This window comes from Gekko japonicus, unplaced genomic scaffold (assembly GCF_001447785.1).
Source record: "Gekko japonicus isolate JY-2015 unplaced genomic scaffold, Gekko_japonicus_V1.1 scaffold1289, whole genome shotgun sequence".
Classification (NCBI taxonomy): Eukaryota; Metazoa; Chordata; class Lepidosauria; order Squamata; family Gekkonidae; genus Gekko; species Gekko japonicus.
The window spans coordinates 30,301-47,745 of record NW_015175397.1 but is presented as its reverse complement, the minus strand read 5'-3'; the positions used below and the strand labels follow the sequence as shown (position 1 = coordinate 47,745).

The 17,445-nt window shown below is 45.6% G+C and overlaps 1 protein-coding gene across 1 annotated transcript in view; it reads left to right on the top strand.

Moving 5' to 3' along the window:
* LOC107122565 (retinol dehydrogenase 7-like) overlaps window positions 1–17,192 on the top strand; it is a 37,002-nt gene extending 19,810 nt beyond the window's left edge. The window contains exons 2-5 of the mRNA XM_015425681.1: window positions 3,539–3,871; window positions 5,662–5,920; window positions 12,586–12,749; window positions 16,826–17,192. Of these exons, the coding sequence (XP_015281167.1) occupies window positions 3,539–3,871; window positions 5,662–5,920; window positions 12,586–12,749; window positions 16,826–17,046 (977 nt within the window). The 3' untranslated portion in view covers window positions 17,047–17,192. The remainder of the gene's footprint in view (window positions 1–3,538; window positions 3,872–5,661; window positions 5,921–12,585; window positions 12,750–16,825) is intronic.
* The last annotated feature ends 253 nt before the right edge of the window (window positions 17,193–17,445 follow it).

Below are 17,445 nucleotides of genomic sequence, written 5' to 3'. Positions count from 1 at the left end.
TTCTAACCCGACCGCTCAGTAATTTCATGGAGTGCCCACGAGTTCTTGTATTGTGAGAAAGGGAGAAAAGTACCTCTTTCTCTACCTGCTCTTTCCCATGCATAATCTTATAAACCTCAATCATGTCAACCCTCAGTCGTCGTTTCTCCAAGCTAAAGAGCCCTAAGCGCCTTAACCTTTCCTCATAGGGAAAGTGTTCCAACCCTTTTATCATTCAAATTGCCCTTTTCTGTACTTTTTCCAAAGCTATAATATCCCTTTTAAGGTGTGGTGACCAGAACTGCACACAGTATTCCAAATGAGGTCGCACCATTGATTTATAAGATCGCATCCCACTGTTCACAAGCTTGCTGAATATCAGCAGTGAGGCTTTCATTGTTACCCCTCTCAACATCAAGCGTAGCATACATGCTTCAATCACTAGATTAACCTGGTGGATCATTGTAAGTAACTTAAACCACAGGGATGTCATTAGAACAAATTCAATTTTTGACATGTATTTCTGGATAGAAGTCAGTTTGAGCCTGTGCAGTGAGACTGAGATATTCCAGTTCACTTAAAGCCTTTCTTACTTCACCCATATGATGTGCAATGGGTCTTACTCCTTCAATCCTTGCAGAACATCTCGTTTTTGACAGTGAAACAGGAAGATGTTGCTTCAAGATTTCCCACCTTTGAGGACTGCTACTAAACAAATTGTACATTTTGCTGTATTCTTCCAGAGTTCTTGACTGCCTCTTTACATGATTCAGCATGGTCAACACCTACAAGGTTTAACGTGTGGTTTCCACAGAGAGAAAGAGCTGTTCTTTCAAGAGCAATCCATGAAAAGAGCTCTCTCAGCCCCACCTACCTCACGGGGTGTCTGTTGTGGGGAGGGGAAGGGGAAGGAGGTTGTAAGATGCTCTGAGATTCTGAGTGAAGGGCGGGGTATAAATCCAATCCCTTCTCCTTCTTCTCGCAGAGAGCCAGCATGGTGTAGTGATTAACAGCAGCAGACGGGGTTTGATTCTCCACTCCTCCTCCCCATGAAGTCTGCTGGGTGACCTTAGGCCAGTCCAGGGCTATTTTTGGGCAGGAATGCACAGGAACGGAGTTCCAGCTGGCTCCTGAGTTGGCCACGCCCAGCAGGAGCTCATTAGCATAACAGGCCACACCCAACAGCAGGAACTCATTAGGATTGGCTACATTAGGGGTGTGTGGCCTAACATGCAAAGGAGTTCTTGCTACAAAAAAAGGCCCTGGGTTTTGACAACAAACAAGGTAAACAGAATAAGAAGCAAAAGGTGGGTGTGGCTGGATGACCACACTTCTGGTAACATGTGGGTGTGGCCTAATGTGCTAAGGAGCTGTGCTGTCAGGGGTGTGGCCCAATATGCTAATGAGTTCCTGCTGTTGGGTGTGGCCTAATATGCTAATGAGTGTCTGCTGTTGGGTGTGGCCTATTATGCTAATGAGTTCCTGCTGGGCTTTTTCTACAAAAAAAGCCCTGGGCCAGTCCCAGTTCTCTCTGAACTCTCTCAGCCCCACCTACCTCAAAAAGTGCGTGTCGTGGGGAGGGGAAGCCTATTGCAGTAGTTTAAGTTTTTTCAGAGGTGGGAGCAGGTTGAGAAATCCCTGGAACATGTGATAGCCTTCCTGGTCCTAACCACTACAATGGTGGTGGATTATTTTATTTTTTTGATTTAAAGATGCTAATAAGCAGTTTGTTTAATAATTTAGTACTTTCTAGAGATCGAGTGTGATGTAGTGGTTATAGTGCTGGGCTGAGAAGAGGGAGCTCTTGGTCCATATTCCCTAGGTTCGGCAACCTCTAGGTGGTAAATGAAAAATAAACAATAACAACCATGATATAGTTACAAAAAGTCAATTCAATTTTTCATGTGTTTGATAAATATTAATACATGTCTGTGAAATCACATGGACACACACATCCTTCACAATAAGAATAATCCAGTGACATAATCCTCTTCTCTGTTGTAGGAGATCGCCTGGTCCTCTTCACCTCAAGCGTCATCCAATGCAAATAAAGTGCAATAGCCAATAAAATATTCTTAGTGTCCTTCTTATTCTTATCTCCAAATTGCATGGAAAGTCACGATTCCTTGGACAGACTTGCTCAAACACCTGTTTCAATAAGCTTTCCCAGAGCAAATTTGTGTAGACCTTACTCTTCTTACTCAGTTTCTTGGCTGCATCTTGTCTCGCATAGGCATGAATAGCTCTAGACTCATAACGGCCGCATGTAATCCTTATGTTGCATGTAATAAGGATTACCTGTGGCAATTATGGTTTTAGAGCTATTCATGCTTATGCGAGAGAAGGTACAGCCAAGGAACTGTGTATGAAGAGCTTTTGTAAGGTCTGCATGAATTCTGCTGTGAGGAAGCTTATTGAAACAGGTACTTGAGCGACTTTTCATGCTACTTTGCTGTTCTACCCTTCCTTTTTGCAGGCTATTTTGAGAGCCAATTTGGTGATTCCCCACTCCTCCACCTGCAGCTGCTGGTGTGACCATGGGTCAGTCATAAGTTATTTCAGAGCTGTTCTCTCAAGGGCAGTTCTGAAAAGAGCTCTCTCAGCCCCACCTACCTCACAGGGTGTCTGTTGTGGGGAGGGGGAGGGAAAGGAGATTTTAAACCGCTCTGAGATTCCTTTGGGTAGTGAAGGGCAAGGTATAAATCCAATCTCCTCCTCTTCCTCCTCCTCCTTTTCTTCTTTATCTTCTTTTTCTTCTTCTTCGTCTTGAAGGGGCCATGTTCTCTGTGTTGGGCCACTGATAGAGTCTGAGAAGAACCTGATGTTGGTTGGGCCAAGTAGACGAGTGGAAAGGGTTGCATTTTTTTTTTGTCTTCCGCTAAACTGCAGAATAGCAAGTCTCCCTCTTTGTTCTCCCATGTGGCTTTCTAGCTCAGAGGCCCCCAACTTTTTTGAGCCTACAGGCACCTTCAGAATTCTGTCACAGGGCAGTGAGCACAGTCACAAAATGGCTGCTGCAGGAGGCGGGGCCAACCACAAAATGTCAGGGAGCAAGATTATTTAATGCTAATTGTAACACATCAACATTAGTCAGAAGAAGCTCTGTTTTAACAAGACACCTTTTAATCTGCACAGCCAATCATAAACCCTGCTGGGCAAAAAGCCCCTCCTGGCATTCCATGGGTGCAAGGAAAGGTGTCAGCAGATGCCACAGTGCCCACGGGCCCCATGTTGGGGACCCCTGCTCTAGCTCAATTTTGAATGAGGCAAAATATTCCTCCCACCAGGCAACTTTCCATCGCCTCAGCGCCTTCTTTGAACGGTGCTACAACAACCCATGCAAAGTAGGCAACATCAGTCCGCACACCAGGGATCAGTATGGTTTTTGTCTGAGGGCCAAGAATGGCAGAGAAAGAAAGCTTGCCTAAAACAGATCCAAAGTTTGACTTCTGACATCTCAGTCTCTGGACTGCTGCAGTTTGCTCTCTAAACTTATTCCCAGACCCCCTACAGCTGATTGATAATCTGGTATCCCATTCTTCTCATCCTTGTCTTTCAGCTGTAGCGAGCTTGGCCATGTACCACTACTTGGCAGCCATCCTGGTGGGCCTCTATCTCCTGTTCCGATGGCATCGTGACAAGCAGAGCATAAGCAACTTGACAGAGAAGTACGTCTTCATAACGGGCTGCTGCTCTGGGTTCGGGAACCTCCTGGCCAGACAGCTGGATGCTCGGGGATTTCGTGTGTTGGCAGCTTGTTTCACACCTGAGGGAGCGGAGAAGCTAAAGGAGAATGCGTCGGAACGACTGCAAACCACCATCTTGGATGTCCGCAGCACGGAAAGTGTGGCCAGAGCCACAGAATGGGTTAAAAGCCAGGTTGGCGACAAAGGTTAGAATGGACGAATGCGGTGGTTCTCAAAGTTGTTGTGTTATCGGAGTAGCTCTTCGCTGACTGAGCGAACTCATTTTTCATTCCACCTGTTCTCCCAGGTAGCTTATGGCAAGGCTGTCACCGCTTAATCTTTACAGCAATTGGGATGGCAAATGTTGCATCCAAGTGGGGGTTTCATACGAGCACATAACCTTGTGTGCCTTGCTCCGGGGTGCAGAAAGAAACCTGTGAAGTGACGTGGTGGTTGTGTTCAGATGTGAATACTTCTAGCTGTGTGCCAAAATGGCACTGATCGGACCGGACCAAGTTGTCTGTCTTTGTGCATTAAGGATTGATTCCCAGCACCACTTTCCTCCCACTTGTACAAGATTGCTGCCACTTCTTCCAAAACCTGAACCCCAAGGTGGCAGCCCACGCTATTCGCAAGGGTCACCTGACCCCCTCTGGAAATGGCAGCATGGCAGGCTGTGGAGGGGAGGAGTTGTGTTCTGTGAGCACGACTCTGTGCATAATGCTTAGGATCCAGCCCTGTTGCTTCAGCTGAAACGCTATACCCTACTTGTGAACACTGCTAGAAATGTCTTCTCAGGATCCTGTATCAAAGCTGTAACGTTGGCAAGTAGCTGGCTATATCATTGGGAAGGTCTCCATGATAGAACAGATGTTGCCTCCTCTGCAGAAATTCATTGGTGGCATGGGAATGGGACCTAGAGAAAAAAATGTCCTACCTGTTTAGTTAATCGGAAGTAATTTACCAGGTGACATTATTTATTTCCATGCCATGAGAAGCTTAATCCACACATTTCCACACATTAGTAAAGGTAAAGATTTCCTTTGCTCGAAAGCCCGTCGAATCTGACTCTAGGGGGCGGTGCTCATCTCCGTTTCCAAGCGGAAGAGCCAGCGCTGCCCGAAGATGATTCCGTGGTCATGTGGCCGACATGACTAAACACTGAGGTGCTTGGAACGATGTTACCTTCCCACCAAAGCAGTACCTATTTATCTACTTGCAGTTTCTTGCTTTCAGTCCAGAAAGACGTTCAGTCTTTCCTTTTATTTTTAAAATGTAGTTCTGGCTGCAGCCGCTAGGGGTTCAGGGGAGTCTGAGCATAAGAAAAAACACTCTTGGATCATCTAGACTTCCCTTTCCCCAAGACTAAAGCAAACTTGCTTAACAATGACCAAGCCTGATATCTGCTAAAGTAATTGCTAGCCTGCAGGTCATTTTCTCCAATAGTCTAGCCTTTCTCTCTTCCTTTCCTTACACCCAGCTCCAGGCTTGTAGCTACGGTGGCTATTCAGGGCTCTGCCCCCTTTCTTAAAGGGACAGACCCACAAGATTTCACTTGAAAACCCCCTTTTTTATACATTTCTCGTGCCCATTCGGTACATGTTGGCCACCTCCTTTCCTTCGGCAGCCCCCTGAAAAATAAAATCCTAGTTACGAGCCTGCCCAGCTCAGCCAGTAGTTAAGGTACTGCAGCGAGATAAAACAACTTTTCCCTCTCTTAATTTCCCTCTCTCTTTCCCACACTTTTCTCATTCATTTCTGTCTCCCTTCACCTAATTTTTCTGTGTCTCCCTCCCTTATTTTCACTTCTTGGTCTCAAGATCTTCTCATCCCTCTCCTGCTTGGTGATGGAATGTATTTCTAGAATAGTACAGTAGCAAACCTTTATTAATATTATGAACAGAAGGCAAACCTGTTTTGGCGTTGCCTGGTGTGCACCAAGAAGGCAGTGTTCAACATATGTCTCCGTTGTGTCTCCGATCTCTCCTCCTCCCAGGGCTCTGGGGGTTGGTGAACAACGCAGGCATCTCCGTTCCGTCTGGTCCCAATGAGTGGATGACCAAGGAAGACTTCAAGAAGGTTACAGACGTCAACTTTTTGGGGATGGTGGATGTGACGATACACATGATGCCTTTGCTAAGAAAAGCCAAAGGGAGGGTAGTCAACGTATCCAGCTTCCTGGGGCGGGTCGCCGTCTTTGGAGGCGGCTACTGCCCTTCAAAATTCGCAGTCGAGGGCTTCTCTGACTGTCTCAGGTAATTGCTACGAGCTGTTACAAGCCCAAATCAATGGAGAAGTTGGGGGTGTGTGTGTGACAAAAAGGGTTACATTCGGTTGTCGTGGTGGTAGAGAAGAGAGAAACCCCGGTGCCCTTATTGCGGAGGTCCCTAACATTTTCAAGCCTGTGGACACCTTTGGAATTCAATGTTGTTAGCAGTGGCTCCTAATCGAAGGCCTGGTGGAAGAGCTCCGTCTTGCAGGCCCTGCGGAACTCTAAAAGGTCCTGCAGGGCCCTGATGTCTTCCGGGAGCTCATTCCACCAGTATGGAGCCGCTACTGAGAAGGCCCTGGCCCTAGTAGAGGCCAATCTGGCATCTTTTGGTCCAGGGAGAGTCAGGCAGTTTTGGGACCTCGACCTCAGTGTTCTCTGGGGAACATGCGGGGAAAGGTGGTCCTTCAAGTAGGCAGGCCCCAACCAGTGTTCCCTCTAAGCTGAGTTAGTGTGAGCTAGCTCACAGTTTTTTAACCTCCAGCTCACTCATATTTATCTTAGCTCAGGAAGGAGGGCTCCAGAACAAACTAATTTATGCAGCAGCCAGATCACTCGCTCACAACTTTAATGTCAGTAGCTCACAAAGTATAATTGTTGCTCACAAGACTCCACAGCTTAGAGGGAACACTGGCCCCAACCCATATAGGGCTTTAAAGGTCAAGACCAGCACCTTGAAGCGAATCCAGTATGCTGTCGGCAGCCAGTGCAGTGCCTTCAGCACAGACTGGATGTGCTCCCGCACAGGGAGACCCATCAACAGCCTGGCTGTTGCACCATTTTGCACCAGCTGCAGCTTCTGGATTTGCGACAAGGGCAGTCCCATGTAGAGAGCATTACAGTAGTCCAATCTTGAGGTGACCTTCGCTCCCGCCATGGAGATCCTTGTGCTGTGGTGGCAGCTGCTGCCAAGGCAGTGTTTTTTTAAAATTTGCACAGCTGATGAAATGTCTAGGGGCCGATCAGAAGGCTTGATGGGCAAAAGCCCCATATGGCCCTGCCCACTTTCTAAAAATACTTGGTGGGCACCAAAGGGGTTGGTTGACACTATGTCGCCCACAAGGCGCCATGCTGGGGACTCATGCCTTATTGGAATGCTCGCCAAACCTGCCTTCTTGCATTCAGTTCAGAACGCTCTGTCTGGCTTGTAGAATAGCTATTGCAGCCTAATTTAAACTAGGTAGAAAAGGATTCCAACCTGTAGTAGTAGATGCTTCTTGATACCTATGTTTGTTAGCTGGTTCTGGTGGCTTTCCAGATCTCAGTTCTTCTCTGTTAGAAGTAACACAAAGAAACTTTACTTGCAGAGATGCAATTGTATTCATCTGTTGCAGCCAAATGAATAGCGGCTCAAAGAGGAACAAAATTTATTCTGGCCTAAGCGTCATTACTCCTGCCAACCTAGCAGTTCGAAAGCAAGAAATTGCAAGTAGATAAATAGGTACCACATTGGGGGGGAAGGTAACAGCGTTCCGTGCGCCTTGGTGTTTAGTTATGCCGGCCACTTGACCACGGAAACATCTTCGGACAGCGCTGGCTCTTCGGCTTTGAAACGGAGATGAGCACCGCAACCCTAGAGTCGGATTCGACTGGCTTTCGAGCAAGGGAACCTTTACCTTTTAAGCGTCATTAAAGCAGCGCTCACTCCATTTTATTTCACTTCATTTGTACCTCACAACAACCCTGTTTGGGGGGGGGGTAGGCTGAGAGAGTGTGACTGGCCCAAGGACACCTGGCAAGCTTCCGTGCAGATTCAAACTTGGGTCTTCCAAATCCTAGCCCAGCACTCTAACAACTGCATCATGCATGAAAGCTTACATTTATTAGCCTGCATGGTGTAGTGGTTAAGACTGGCAGACTCTAATCTGGAGAATCGGGTTTGATTCCACACTCCTTCACATGAAGCCAACTTTATGACCCTGGATCAGTCACCGCACATTCAAAGCTCTCTCAGCCCCCCCCAATAAAAGTCTAGCTCACCCTCTAGTGATCCATAACGCTAAAAGAATTAGAACTTAAGGCTGCCAGACATTCTTCAGATCTCCTAGCTATACTACGCACAATGGCATACAATAACAATTAATTATTATTATTACGCGTACATTTATAGCAGATGTGCTTATTCTAAACATTACAAGCAACAGAACAAATGGGAATAAGGAGGTTTTGCAAATGATATCCAATCAATGTGAAATTAGTTCATTCAAACATCATTCCTAGTTGTTGATGATGGGTAGAGTAGGGTCAGGGGTCGTTTCCTGCAGGAGCGCACAGGAGTGGAGCTCCGGCAGTAAAGAGCCCAGGGGGCGGGCACATGCAACAAGCCCCACCCCCTGCTCCCAGCAGCCCTCAATCAGAGCAAGAAGCAGACAGGTAAGTTGCAGAGCCCGCCCGCCCCGGCCCCCTGGTCCAAAACAGTCCAGTGGCATCTTTAAGACCAAGTTTTATTCAGGTACAAGCTCTCCCTCCTTTGTGAGGGCAGATCTGCACGTTCCCCCCCCCCAATAGCTAGCAATCCAAAAGAGTCCAGTGGAGCCTGAGCAGTGGGTGTTGCCTTCTGACGCACTTCCAGTGATGTCAGGGGGTGTGGCATATGCAAATAAGTTATGCGAATGAGTTATGCTAATGAGCTCCTGCACCTCTTTTTCTGTGAAATGACCCCTGAGTAGGATTGTCATACAATCAAAGCTCATCACAAGGGTTGAGACCACAAATGAATTAACATGACTCACCCTTTCAATATGTCGATTAGTTCGGCTTGTGTGCCGTACTGCATCTCAGTTGCTCAATCCAGTTAAACCAGAGTACTTTGCATTAAATTGGTGGCTGGCCATACTGTGGGACATGAAAGTGGCATAGATAATTCTAACCCCTTTACTCATATATGTAATTTCCACTTGATAATTGAAGGGCAGAGGCATTTGGCCTGTATACAAAGTGGGTATGCCCTGATCTGAATGTTGATCTTGTCAGATCTCAGAAGCTAAACGGGGTCAGCCCTGGTTCGTACTCGGATGGGAGACCACCAAGGAAGTACAGGGTTGCTACGCAGAGGCGGACAATCGCAAACCACCTCTGAATGTGTCTTGCCTTGGAAACGCTATGGGGTTGCCATAAATCATCTACAATGTGATGGCAAAAAAACCCAAACTGTAGAGTGGGTGTAGGAAGCCATATTCATTTGGTTTCTTACACATGACCTTTAAGGGATTACTCCACTTCCACTCATATTCCCATGCCAGTGAAACACATCATCTTTAACTGGGCTGCAGATCAAAAGGTTAAGGGATTGCTTGAAGGCACCTAGGTGATAGGTTCTACCCAAAGTTACCAGCTGGACCTTCTGAATTGCAGGCGTTGACAGCAAGCAAAGGAAGGCCATGGCTTCCTGTCCTTTTTTTTTTTTTTGCATTTTGTTTTGTTTTATTGAAGAACTGAATTTCAAATAAAGATTACCATTTTAGCTAGTAATACATTGTTGTGTATTAAGTTCTGTGTTGAGCTTGAGTCCTGGACAGGATTGTAAGTCCACCAATCAGAGCTGCACAATGTTATGGAGGGAAGCACTCTAATTGGACCTTATATGTAAACAGAGATTGGTTGTTATGTGACATGTGGGTGTGGCTACCTAAGCCCAAACTGTTTAAAAGAGAGCCTGTTGCTCTATGTTTTTGTCTCGTTCTTGATTTCTTCTGACTTGTAAATAAAAGCTGATTCACTGTTCACAAGCTGCGTTGGGTCTCGTACCTAACATATATACATATATACATCACAATTTCTTATTTTTTTTTGATAGATGTACATATACATTTTAATTGCTTTAATAATCTACAATAAGAGCTTCTTTTCTTTCTTATATCTTTTCAGTTCTTCTATCTTCTCAGTATTAACCTGTGCTGCATTTTAAGTATTTTAAGCAAAACTTTTCAACATAACCACAAAATTAAGATAAAATACACAGGCTCGAAACCAATCATAGTACTTCTTACTCTATTCTTCTTTGAACCTGAGTTCAGTCTGAGGGAGTCCCATGAGCCGAAAGGACTTAACCTTTCACCCAAGGACTGTTAAAGGGAGGGCACATACCTGCATTCACTTGCCGCTACCCGGTCGCCCTACTTCAGATATAACAAGGGCAGTCCTCAGAGAAAAACATGAATGCTTGTTGTTTAAAAAGAGTCTATATGTTCATCCAACTCTTCTCGGTCTTCAGAAAGACAGATTCTGGTTGCCTTAAACGGAGTGGGAGGTGATCTTGTTTTCCTTTTGTTGTCTGTCTTCTCCCATAGCTCACCAGGTGATTTATTTAAAGCAGCCAGCAACTGCTCTCCAGATGCCTGGTCAAAAGCTGTGTAAATCACCTGCTTATATTCCACACAGAGTTTGCCCATATTCAGCCAATGATACTTGATGTCTAACTCTCAGAGTTTAGTCGTAATTGGTCTCAACTCCCTTCTTATCTTAAGGAATTCTGGTGGAAGATCAAGGAACACCTGTATCTTTACATCTTGATATTCCAAACCAGTTCCCCCCCCCCTTGCCTGTGTTAATATCCATTGTCTGGTTTTGAAGTCCTTGAAAACTACACCAATGTCTCGACAATAAACTGAAGTATTCGCTGTTTCCTCTTGTCATAAGTCCACCCAATAAGCCTTTTGAATTAAAGGAGCCACTCCTTCCTCCAGATTTAAACCTCCAACCAGCCAATTAGCAATAAATTTTTTTAATTCCGTTCCTTCTTCAACATTTGGTTTAAATCCTCTGAATTTCAGATGTAGCTCACAGGAACGATAATCCAAAGAAAGAATGCATTCTCTAGCCCATAAATCAAGGGAGTTGCAGGCAGTTTGTTTCTCCAACGCAGATGCCTTCTTTAAAGCATTATCAGCTGTTTGCTTAGTTTGCTTAAACTGTTCTTCTAATTCATCCATACGCTGGAATGCTGGTTTCAAGCATTTCTACAATGTCCCTTCTTAACTCTTATCATTGTTTAGCCAAGGCTTCTAAAAGAAAGCTTGTTGTAAGAGTAGTCCCTTCCTTATCAGTATTTCCTGAGTCCATTGTGGAGGAGGTTCCAGCTTCAGCTTGAGCAAAAACTCTGTCAAAGAAGGTATATTATCCATTTTTTGCTTTGCCTTCTGCTTCCCCTCCTTATCTTGCCTCGGAGGCATGTTTTCAGAATCTCGAATAGCTTCAAAAGGGCTGTGTATAGAAAAATTGCGTTCTGCTTTCTATATCCACATGCCTTCTCCAGTGATGTCTTTTGATAACATGCCGTGTCTTGTTTCCTGTTGCAAGCCAAATGGTGAGGCCACATGGCCTCAATAGCCATGCCATAAACCCACATTCATGCCAAACACCAGACCTCATGGCTACACTTTCTGGCCCACTTGCGACCAGTCGCATACAAAATGAAGTAGCTGGAGTTTGGGTCAGCTGACTGCATGCAGGGTCTCCAAACTTCCAGCCAATCCCACAAACCTGATGTTAGCAACCATGGCAACCAACAATTGGGCACACCCATGCCCACTCGCAATTGGCTGATAGCCACATCTAATTTGTGAATGGAATTGGGGTATAATTGTTTTGATCCCTATGGGAGTGAGCTCTCTTGCTTAGCTCTCCCTTTCTCCTCTGTCAGTTTGTTTTATTGCACCTGAAATGCTGCCTCTTGAGAGACAAAGAGTTGCTTTGTGACTTGGAGCACATGGTGTGCAAAAATGGGATTTCCCTTCATATCCCTTGGTACTGGGACTATCTTGGCCTGAGGAATACTCCTGACGTGGTAACTATGAATCATTAATGTTTAGTTAAGGCAAACAGCCCTAGCCTTTGTTATTTTTGTAATCTTTGGTAGTCTATGCTAAGCTCTGTACTAAATAAAGATCCCTCTTATTGCTAAATTGTCTTTGATGTTGTAACTGAAATCCAAGGCTAAATCATGTGGCCTAAACGCTCACCATATATGCTACCATTGGAGAGGAAAGGTGTGCATCTCTGGAGTGAGTTGCTAAGGTGTTCTGTCCCAGATGCCAACTAAGGGTTTGGAATCTCTCCTTTAGGAAAGGCAGGGACTAGTGAAAAGAGGTTCTGGTGGCAAATTGTTCCGGAAACTAGAGAGGGTATAGACCATCTCGTGGTTTGTTGTTTAATGTACTAAAAAGTACAGGATTCCCTCCCATTCTTGGACTGGCCTGGGTGGGCAAATCCCTGTACAGGCTGAACATAATAAATTAAGAGGGAACAGACTGCAAACTGCGGGTAATAGCTACCAACCACCACTGGTCATAGCCCCACCCACTTCCTGTCCTATTGATGAGCACTTTACAAGTTACAGTTGGGCAGAGAATCCTGGGTGAAATGGACCTTATTCTGATATGCCAGGGCTCTTCTTAATGTTATGTTCTTAGCCTCTCGAGCAATGCTCCCTCTAAGCTGTCGAGTCTTGTGAGCAAAAATTCTACTTTGTGAGCTACTGGCATTAAAGTTGTGAGCCAGCTATTTGGCTACTGCATAAATTGGTGTGAGCCAGAGGCTAAAAAACTGAGCTATCTCACACTAACTCAACTTAGAGGGAACACTTCTCTTGAACCATTCATATGTTCAAAGAACCATGGGGACATAATGCTTCTCGGTTGTCTTGGTTTTCAGACGTGAGAGTGCATGCTTTGGATTGAAGGTCTCCATTATAGAGCCAGGCTTCTTCAAAACTGCTGTCACTGATGAAAAGATCTTGATCAACAACTTCAAGAGCCTTTGGGAACGGCTCCCAGATGAAACCAAGAGAGTGTATGGGGAATCTTTCCTAGAGGGAAGTGAGTAGTACCATCCTCCCATCTTTCTGAATTTTGGTGCTTCTTTAAGCACACTCGAAAGAGTTTTCTTTTTGGAAGCCACCTAGTAAAGTGTCAGTGAATGGGATTGCTATGTGTTCTGCACCTAGTAGTTGTAAAATATCAATGAATGAGTTTCCTGTGTGTTCTGCATCTAGTAGTTGTAAAATATTGATGAATGAGATTGCTGCTTGTTCTGCAGCAAAGTCTATGACTTTGGCTCACAGAATTCATGCTGATTTCTAAAGCATGCTCACTTATATGGAAGCTTGATTGTGTCCAAACACCCAAGTGCATATGCTTAGGACTGCAACCTTACGCAATCAGAGCCAGCATGGTGTAGTGGTTAAAAGTGGCGGACTCTAATCTGGAGAACTGGGTTTGATTCCCTACTCTTCCACATTAAGCCAGCTGGGTGACCTTGGGTCAATCACAGATCACTCAGAGCTCTCTCAGCCCCATCTACTTCACAGGGTGTTTCTTGTGGGAGAGGAAGGGAACGTGATTGTAAGCCACTCCAAGACTCCTCTGGGTAGTGAAGAGCAGGGTATAAAACCAACTCTTCTTCTTCTTCAATTGAAATGCTTTGTGCCGAACTCAGATTTCACACCATTTGTCCCGCGGCTGCCTTTTGACCCGCAGCTTCCTCTGTTTTGCTCCGACTCAGCTCGATCCTTGATTTGCCAGAAGTTTCCTGTTGCCGTGCGGAAAAAAAGTGGGAAGGGGAGGGATTAAGAGAGCGAAGACGGGGGAGGAGGGAGGATACAGGAAGCCACAGGAAACCTCGCCAAGGAAATAAAACTCCAGGAGCAGATTGAAAACAGCCACATGCCAAGAACTCTAATGCAAAATCAGTTTAAACGGTCTGGGGCAAACTGCCCTGCCGGTAAACAGGGGTAAGTAACATGTGAGAAATCGGTCTTGGTCTCCAGGCCTCCGATCATCCTCATCACTCTCCTCTGCACACGCTGAATTCTGTCCACATCCTTTTTGAAGTAAGGCTTCCAGAATTGCATACAATACTCCAGGTGCGACTTGACCAATGCAGTGTACAGTGGGACTATGATATCTTGGGATTTGGATGTTATACTTCTGTTGATACACCCCAAGATTGCATTAGCCTTTTTTGTTGCCGCATCACATTGGCTGCTCATATTTAACTTTCGGTCCACCCATAACCCAAGATCTTGCTCACATACACTGCTGCTCAGAAGTGCATCCCTCATCCGGTACGCATGTCCCTCAGTTTTGTTACCCAGATGTAGAACTCAGCCCTTATCCTTGTTAAATTGCATCTTGTTCACATCTGCTCACTTTTCCAGCGTGTTCAGATCTTGTGGAATTCTATCTCTGTCTTCTGGTGTGTTCGCTGCGTTTTCCAATTTAGTGTCATCTGCAGATTTAATGAGTAGCCCCTCTGCACCCTCATCCAGATAATTTATAAAAAATATCTTATTTTTGTCATTTGTGTGCCTGTACTGCATTGTTGTTGCTTTTCCCTTTCCCCCACATGTTTTGCTCCCTCTGGTGGTTGCTCGAATATTGCATTGCTTCATCTCTGCCTTCTTCACAAGAACTTTAGCTGTGCTCGTAAATAAGATGGCAATACAGAGATGAAATATCAAAGTAACCACTAGAGGGAGCAAAACACATGTGGGGGAAAGAAAAAAAGATGCACTTATGGGCCCACAAGGAAGGAAATAACATTTGCAGAAAAACCCACTGTCTGGGTGCTCCATGAAACAGTGACTAGAAGGAACAAGTGAATGTGTTTGAAAAGCACTGAACTGCCATGATTTCCTTTATTAGACATTTTGAGCACTAGCACTGTTGAAGCTAAGTATATGGGGCCTAAACTAGTGCCTGGACAAGAGAATGCTAGAATTTTCTTTTAGGCTGCTGTGAGTGTAGGGTTGCCAACCCCCCCGGTTTGCCAGGGGTCCCCCGTTTTGGGGGGGGGTTCTACCCGCCGCCAGCCAGATGGCCGGTGGGAGAAGCCCCACCCCCAACACCCACAGCCACCCATCTCTCTCCCTTTAAGGGTGTGTAACCCGTGTTTCATCCCAAGCGCGAACTCCGCAAGCTTGCAGGGAAAAGCCAGCTTCGTTCTTAAAAGGGAAACGCAGCTTCTCTTAAAGGGGAAACGCCAGCTGCCGGCTACTTTAAGTGCAGGGAACTGCTGTTTCTGGAGATCCGGCGCACGGCCGGGGGGGGGGGCAGACGTCCCCAATGTGACGTCATCACGTTGGGGATGCCCCACCCCTTCCTGGAACGCCCCCAAAGTCCCCCGCTGGGGGTGGAAGATGGACTTGACAACCCTATGTGAGTGAGACCTAGGCAGCAGGGTAGAAATGGCTGTTTAAAAAAAAATTATTTAGCTACTTTGCTTTTCTCCTTGGTGGGGACTCAGAGCAGCTCACAGCAGTCTCGTCTCCATTTTATCCTCACTACAGCCCTGGGTGTTAGGTTAGGCTGAGAGAGTGTGATTGGGCCAAGGCCACCTATCAGGATTCCATCGCAGAGCTGAGATTGGAGCCTGGTTCTCTTAGATCCTAGCCCAACACTGTAACCACTACACCACACTGATTTTGGGTTCAAAACACCCCAAGCTTTGTAATGTATCCAAGAGCTTTGATGTTTGTAATTGGTTTCATTCACTTTACTGGAAGATATGTGTTTATCATATGGCAGAGTTACACACAGGAAGTATTTAATAATATAAAATACATAACCAAGTTGATACAACGGGTATGCAAGACCAATTGGGCAATCCACCTAAATACTAATATGTAGATTTTCAATCTGCTCAGTCGCAGCTGGGGAGAGTTCAAAGAGCTCTGTCACATCTCCCTGGAAAGCACGATGCTCACATTCCTGTGACAGATGGGGAATAGTTTGGCAGGCTGCAGCATGATCACATTTGGGTCCTGGTATTTTGCCCCATTTAAACAACAGGTCTGCACAACTGCCAAAGCCTCCTTGTATTCTATTAGCTGTCTTCCGTACTTCATGTGGCAATTAAATCCTGCGGGCCTCTAGTTGGTGTTTATCAGCTTCTGGCTATTGGGTGGGGCCCGGCAGGGCTCTTTTTGTAGCAGGTACTCCTTTGCATATTAAGCGACACACCCCTAATGTAACCAATCCTCCAAGAGCTTAGAGTAGCTCCTGTAAGAAGAGCTCTGTAAGCTCTTAGAGGATTGGCTACATTAGGGGTGTGTGGCCTAATATGCAAAGGAGTTCCTGCTACAAAAAGAGCCTGATTGCATCCATGTTCACAACCATCCATTCCTTAGAAAAATTTCATGATTGCAGGATTTGTGCAGATTTTATTGCTGGGCGTACTGGAAGATGATGTTAAGGCATCGTTTTTCATTTATTTTAGTGAGTTTTTAACCAGAAGACAGCATCTTCAAAGTTGTTTGGCTAGCTGCATCTAGGGATATATAGAAAGTGGGGATTTAAAGAAGAACATACAGTCTAGGCTCCCTGACCTGCATAGCCCAGGCTAGTCTGATCTTGTCAGATGTCAGAAGCTAAGCAGGGTCGGCCCTGGTCACTACTTGGATGGGAGACCACCAAGGAAGTCCAGGGTTACAATCAGTGCTCTCTCTAAGCTGTGGAGTCTTGTGAGCAAAAATTCTACTTTGTGAGCTACTGGCATTAAAGTTGTGAGCAAGTGATTTGGCTACCGCATAGATTAGTTTGCTCTGGAGCCCCATCCTTCCTGAGCTGAGACAAAAATGTGTGAGCTGGAGGCTAAAAAACTGTGAGCTAGCTCACACTAACTCAGCTTAGAGGGAACACTGGTTACAATGCAGAGGCAGGCAATGGAAAACCACCTCTGAATGTCTCTTGCCTTGAAACCCCCATAGGGTCGCCATAGGTCAGCTGTGACTTGGTGGCAAAAAAATAAAAAATACAATCTAGGCAGATTGTGTATGGGAAAGTGGCTGGCTAGGTGGACATGAAATTGTGTTGGAATTAATTAATGCTTTGTGTAAAGGAAATCAAAGGGTCCGGTGGCTAAATATTTTTTTTCCCCCCCCCCCCCCCCCAAGCAGGTTATAAAATGGTCAGAATAATGCAAATGGTCAGCAGTACCGACCTCTCGCTGGTGACCGACTGCATGGAGCATGCACTGACTGCTGTTCACCCTCGCACCCGCTACTCCGCTGGATGGGACGCCAAGTTCTTTTACATCCCTCTGAGCTACTTTCCGGCATGGGTAGCAGACCGGGTGATCACCTTATTTAACCCAAAACCACAGCAGTGCAAGTAGAGGCGTGAGAGCATTCTATGTAAACTGTAGCATTGGCAAAGGGGCTACAAATCTCATTGGTGTGATGCTCTAGAAACATTGCCAGCATTTGGAGAAACTTATTGTTTTAAAGACTTTCATTGAGGAAAGTGGTATGTGTGTATATATGTGGGGGGGGGGGGCTTCTCCTGGTGCCCTTTCATAGAGTATGAAGACTTTGTTTTCAAGCTGTCTCCCAGATTAGCTTCCTGCTTTTGGATAATGTTGGACCAGTGCCTTGATATCTTTCCTAGAGTTTCCAAAGCGGCATCCACATGTGGCTGGCTGTTGGGCTATCTCTACACTATATTTGTCCCTGCAGGAAAAAAAATCCAGTTTATTTATAATTTTGATTTATGAATCTCTCTATCCCTGAGTACT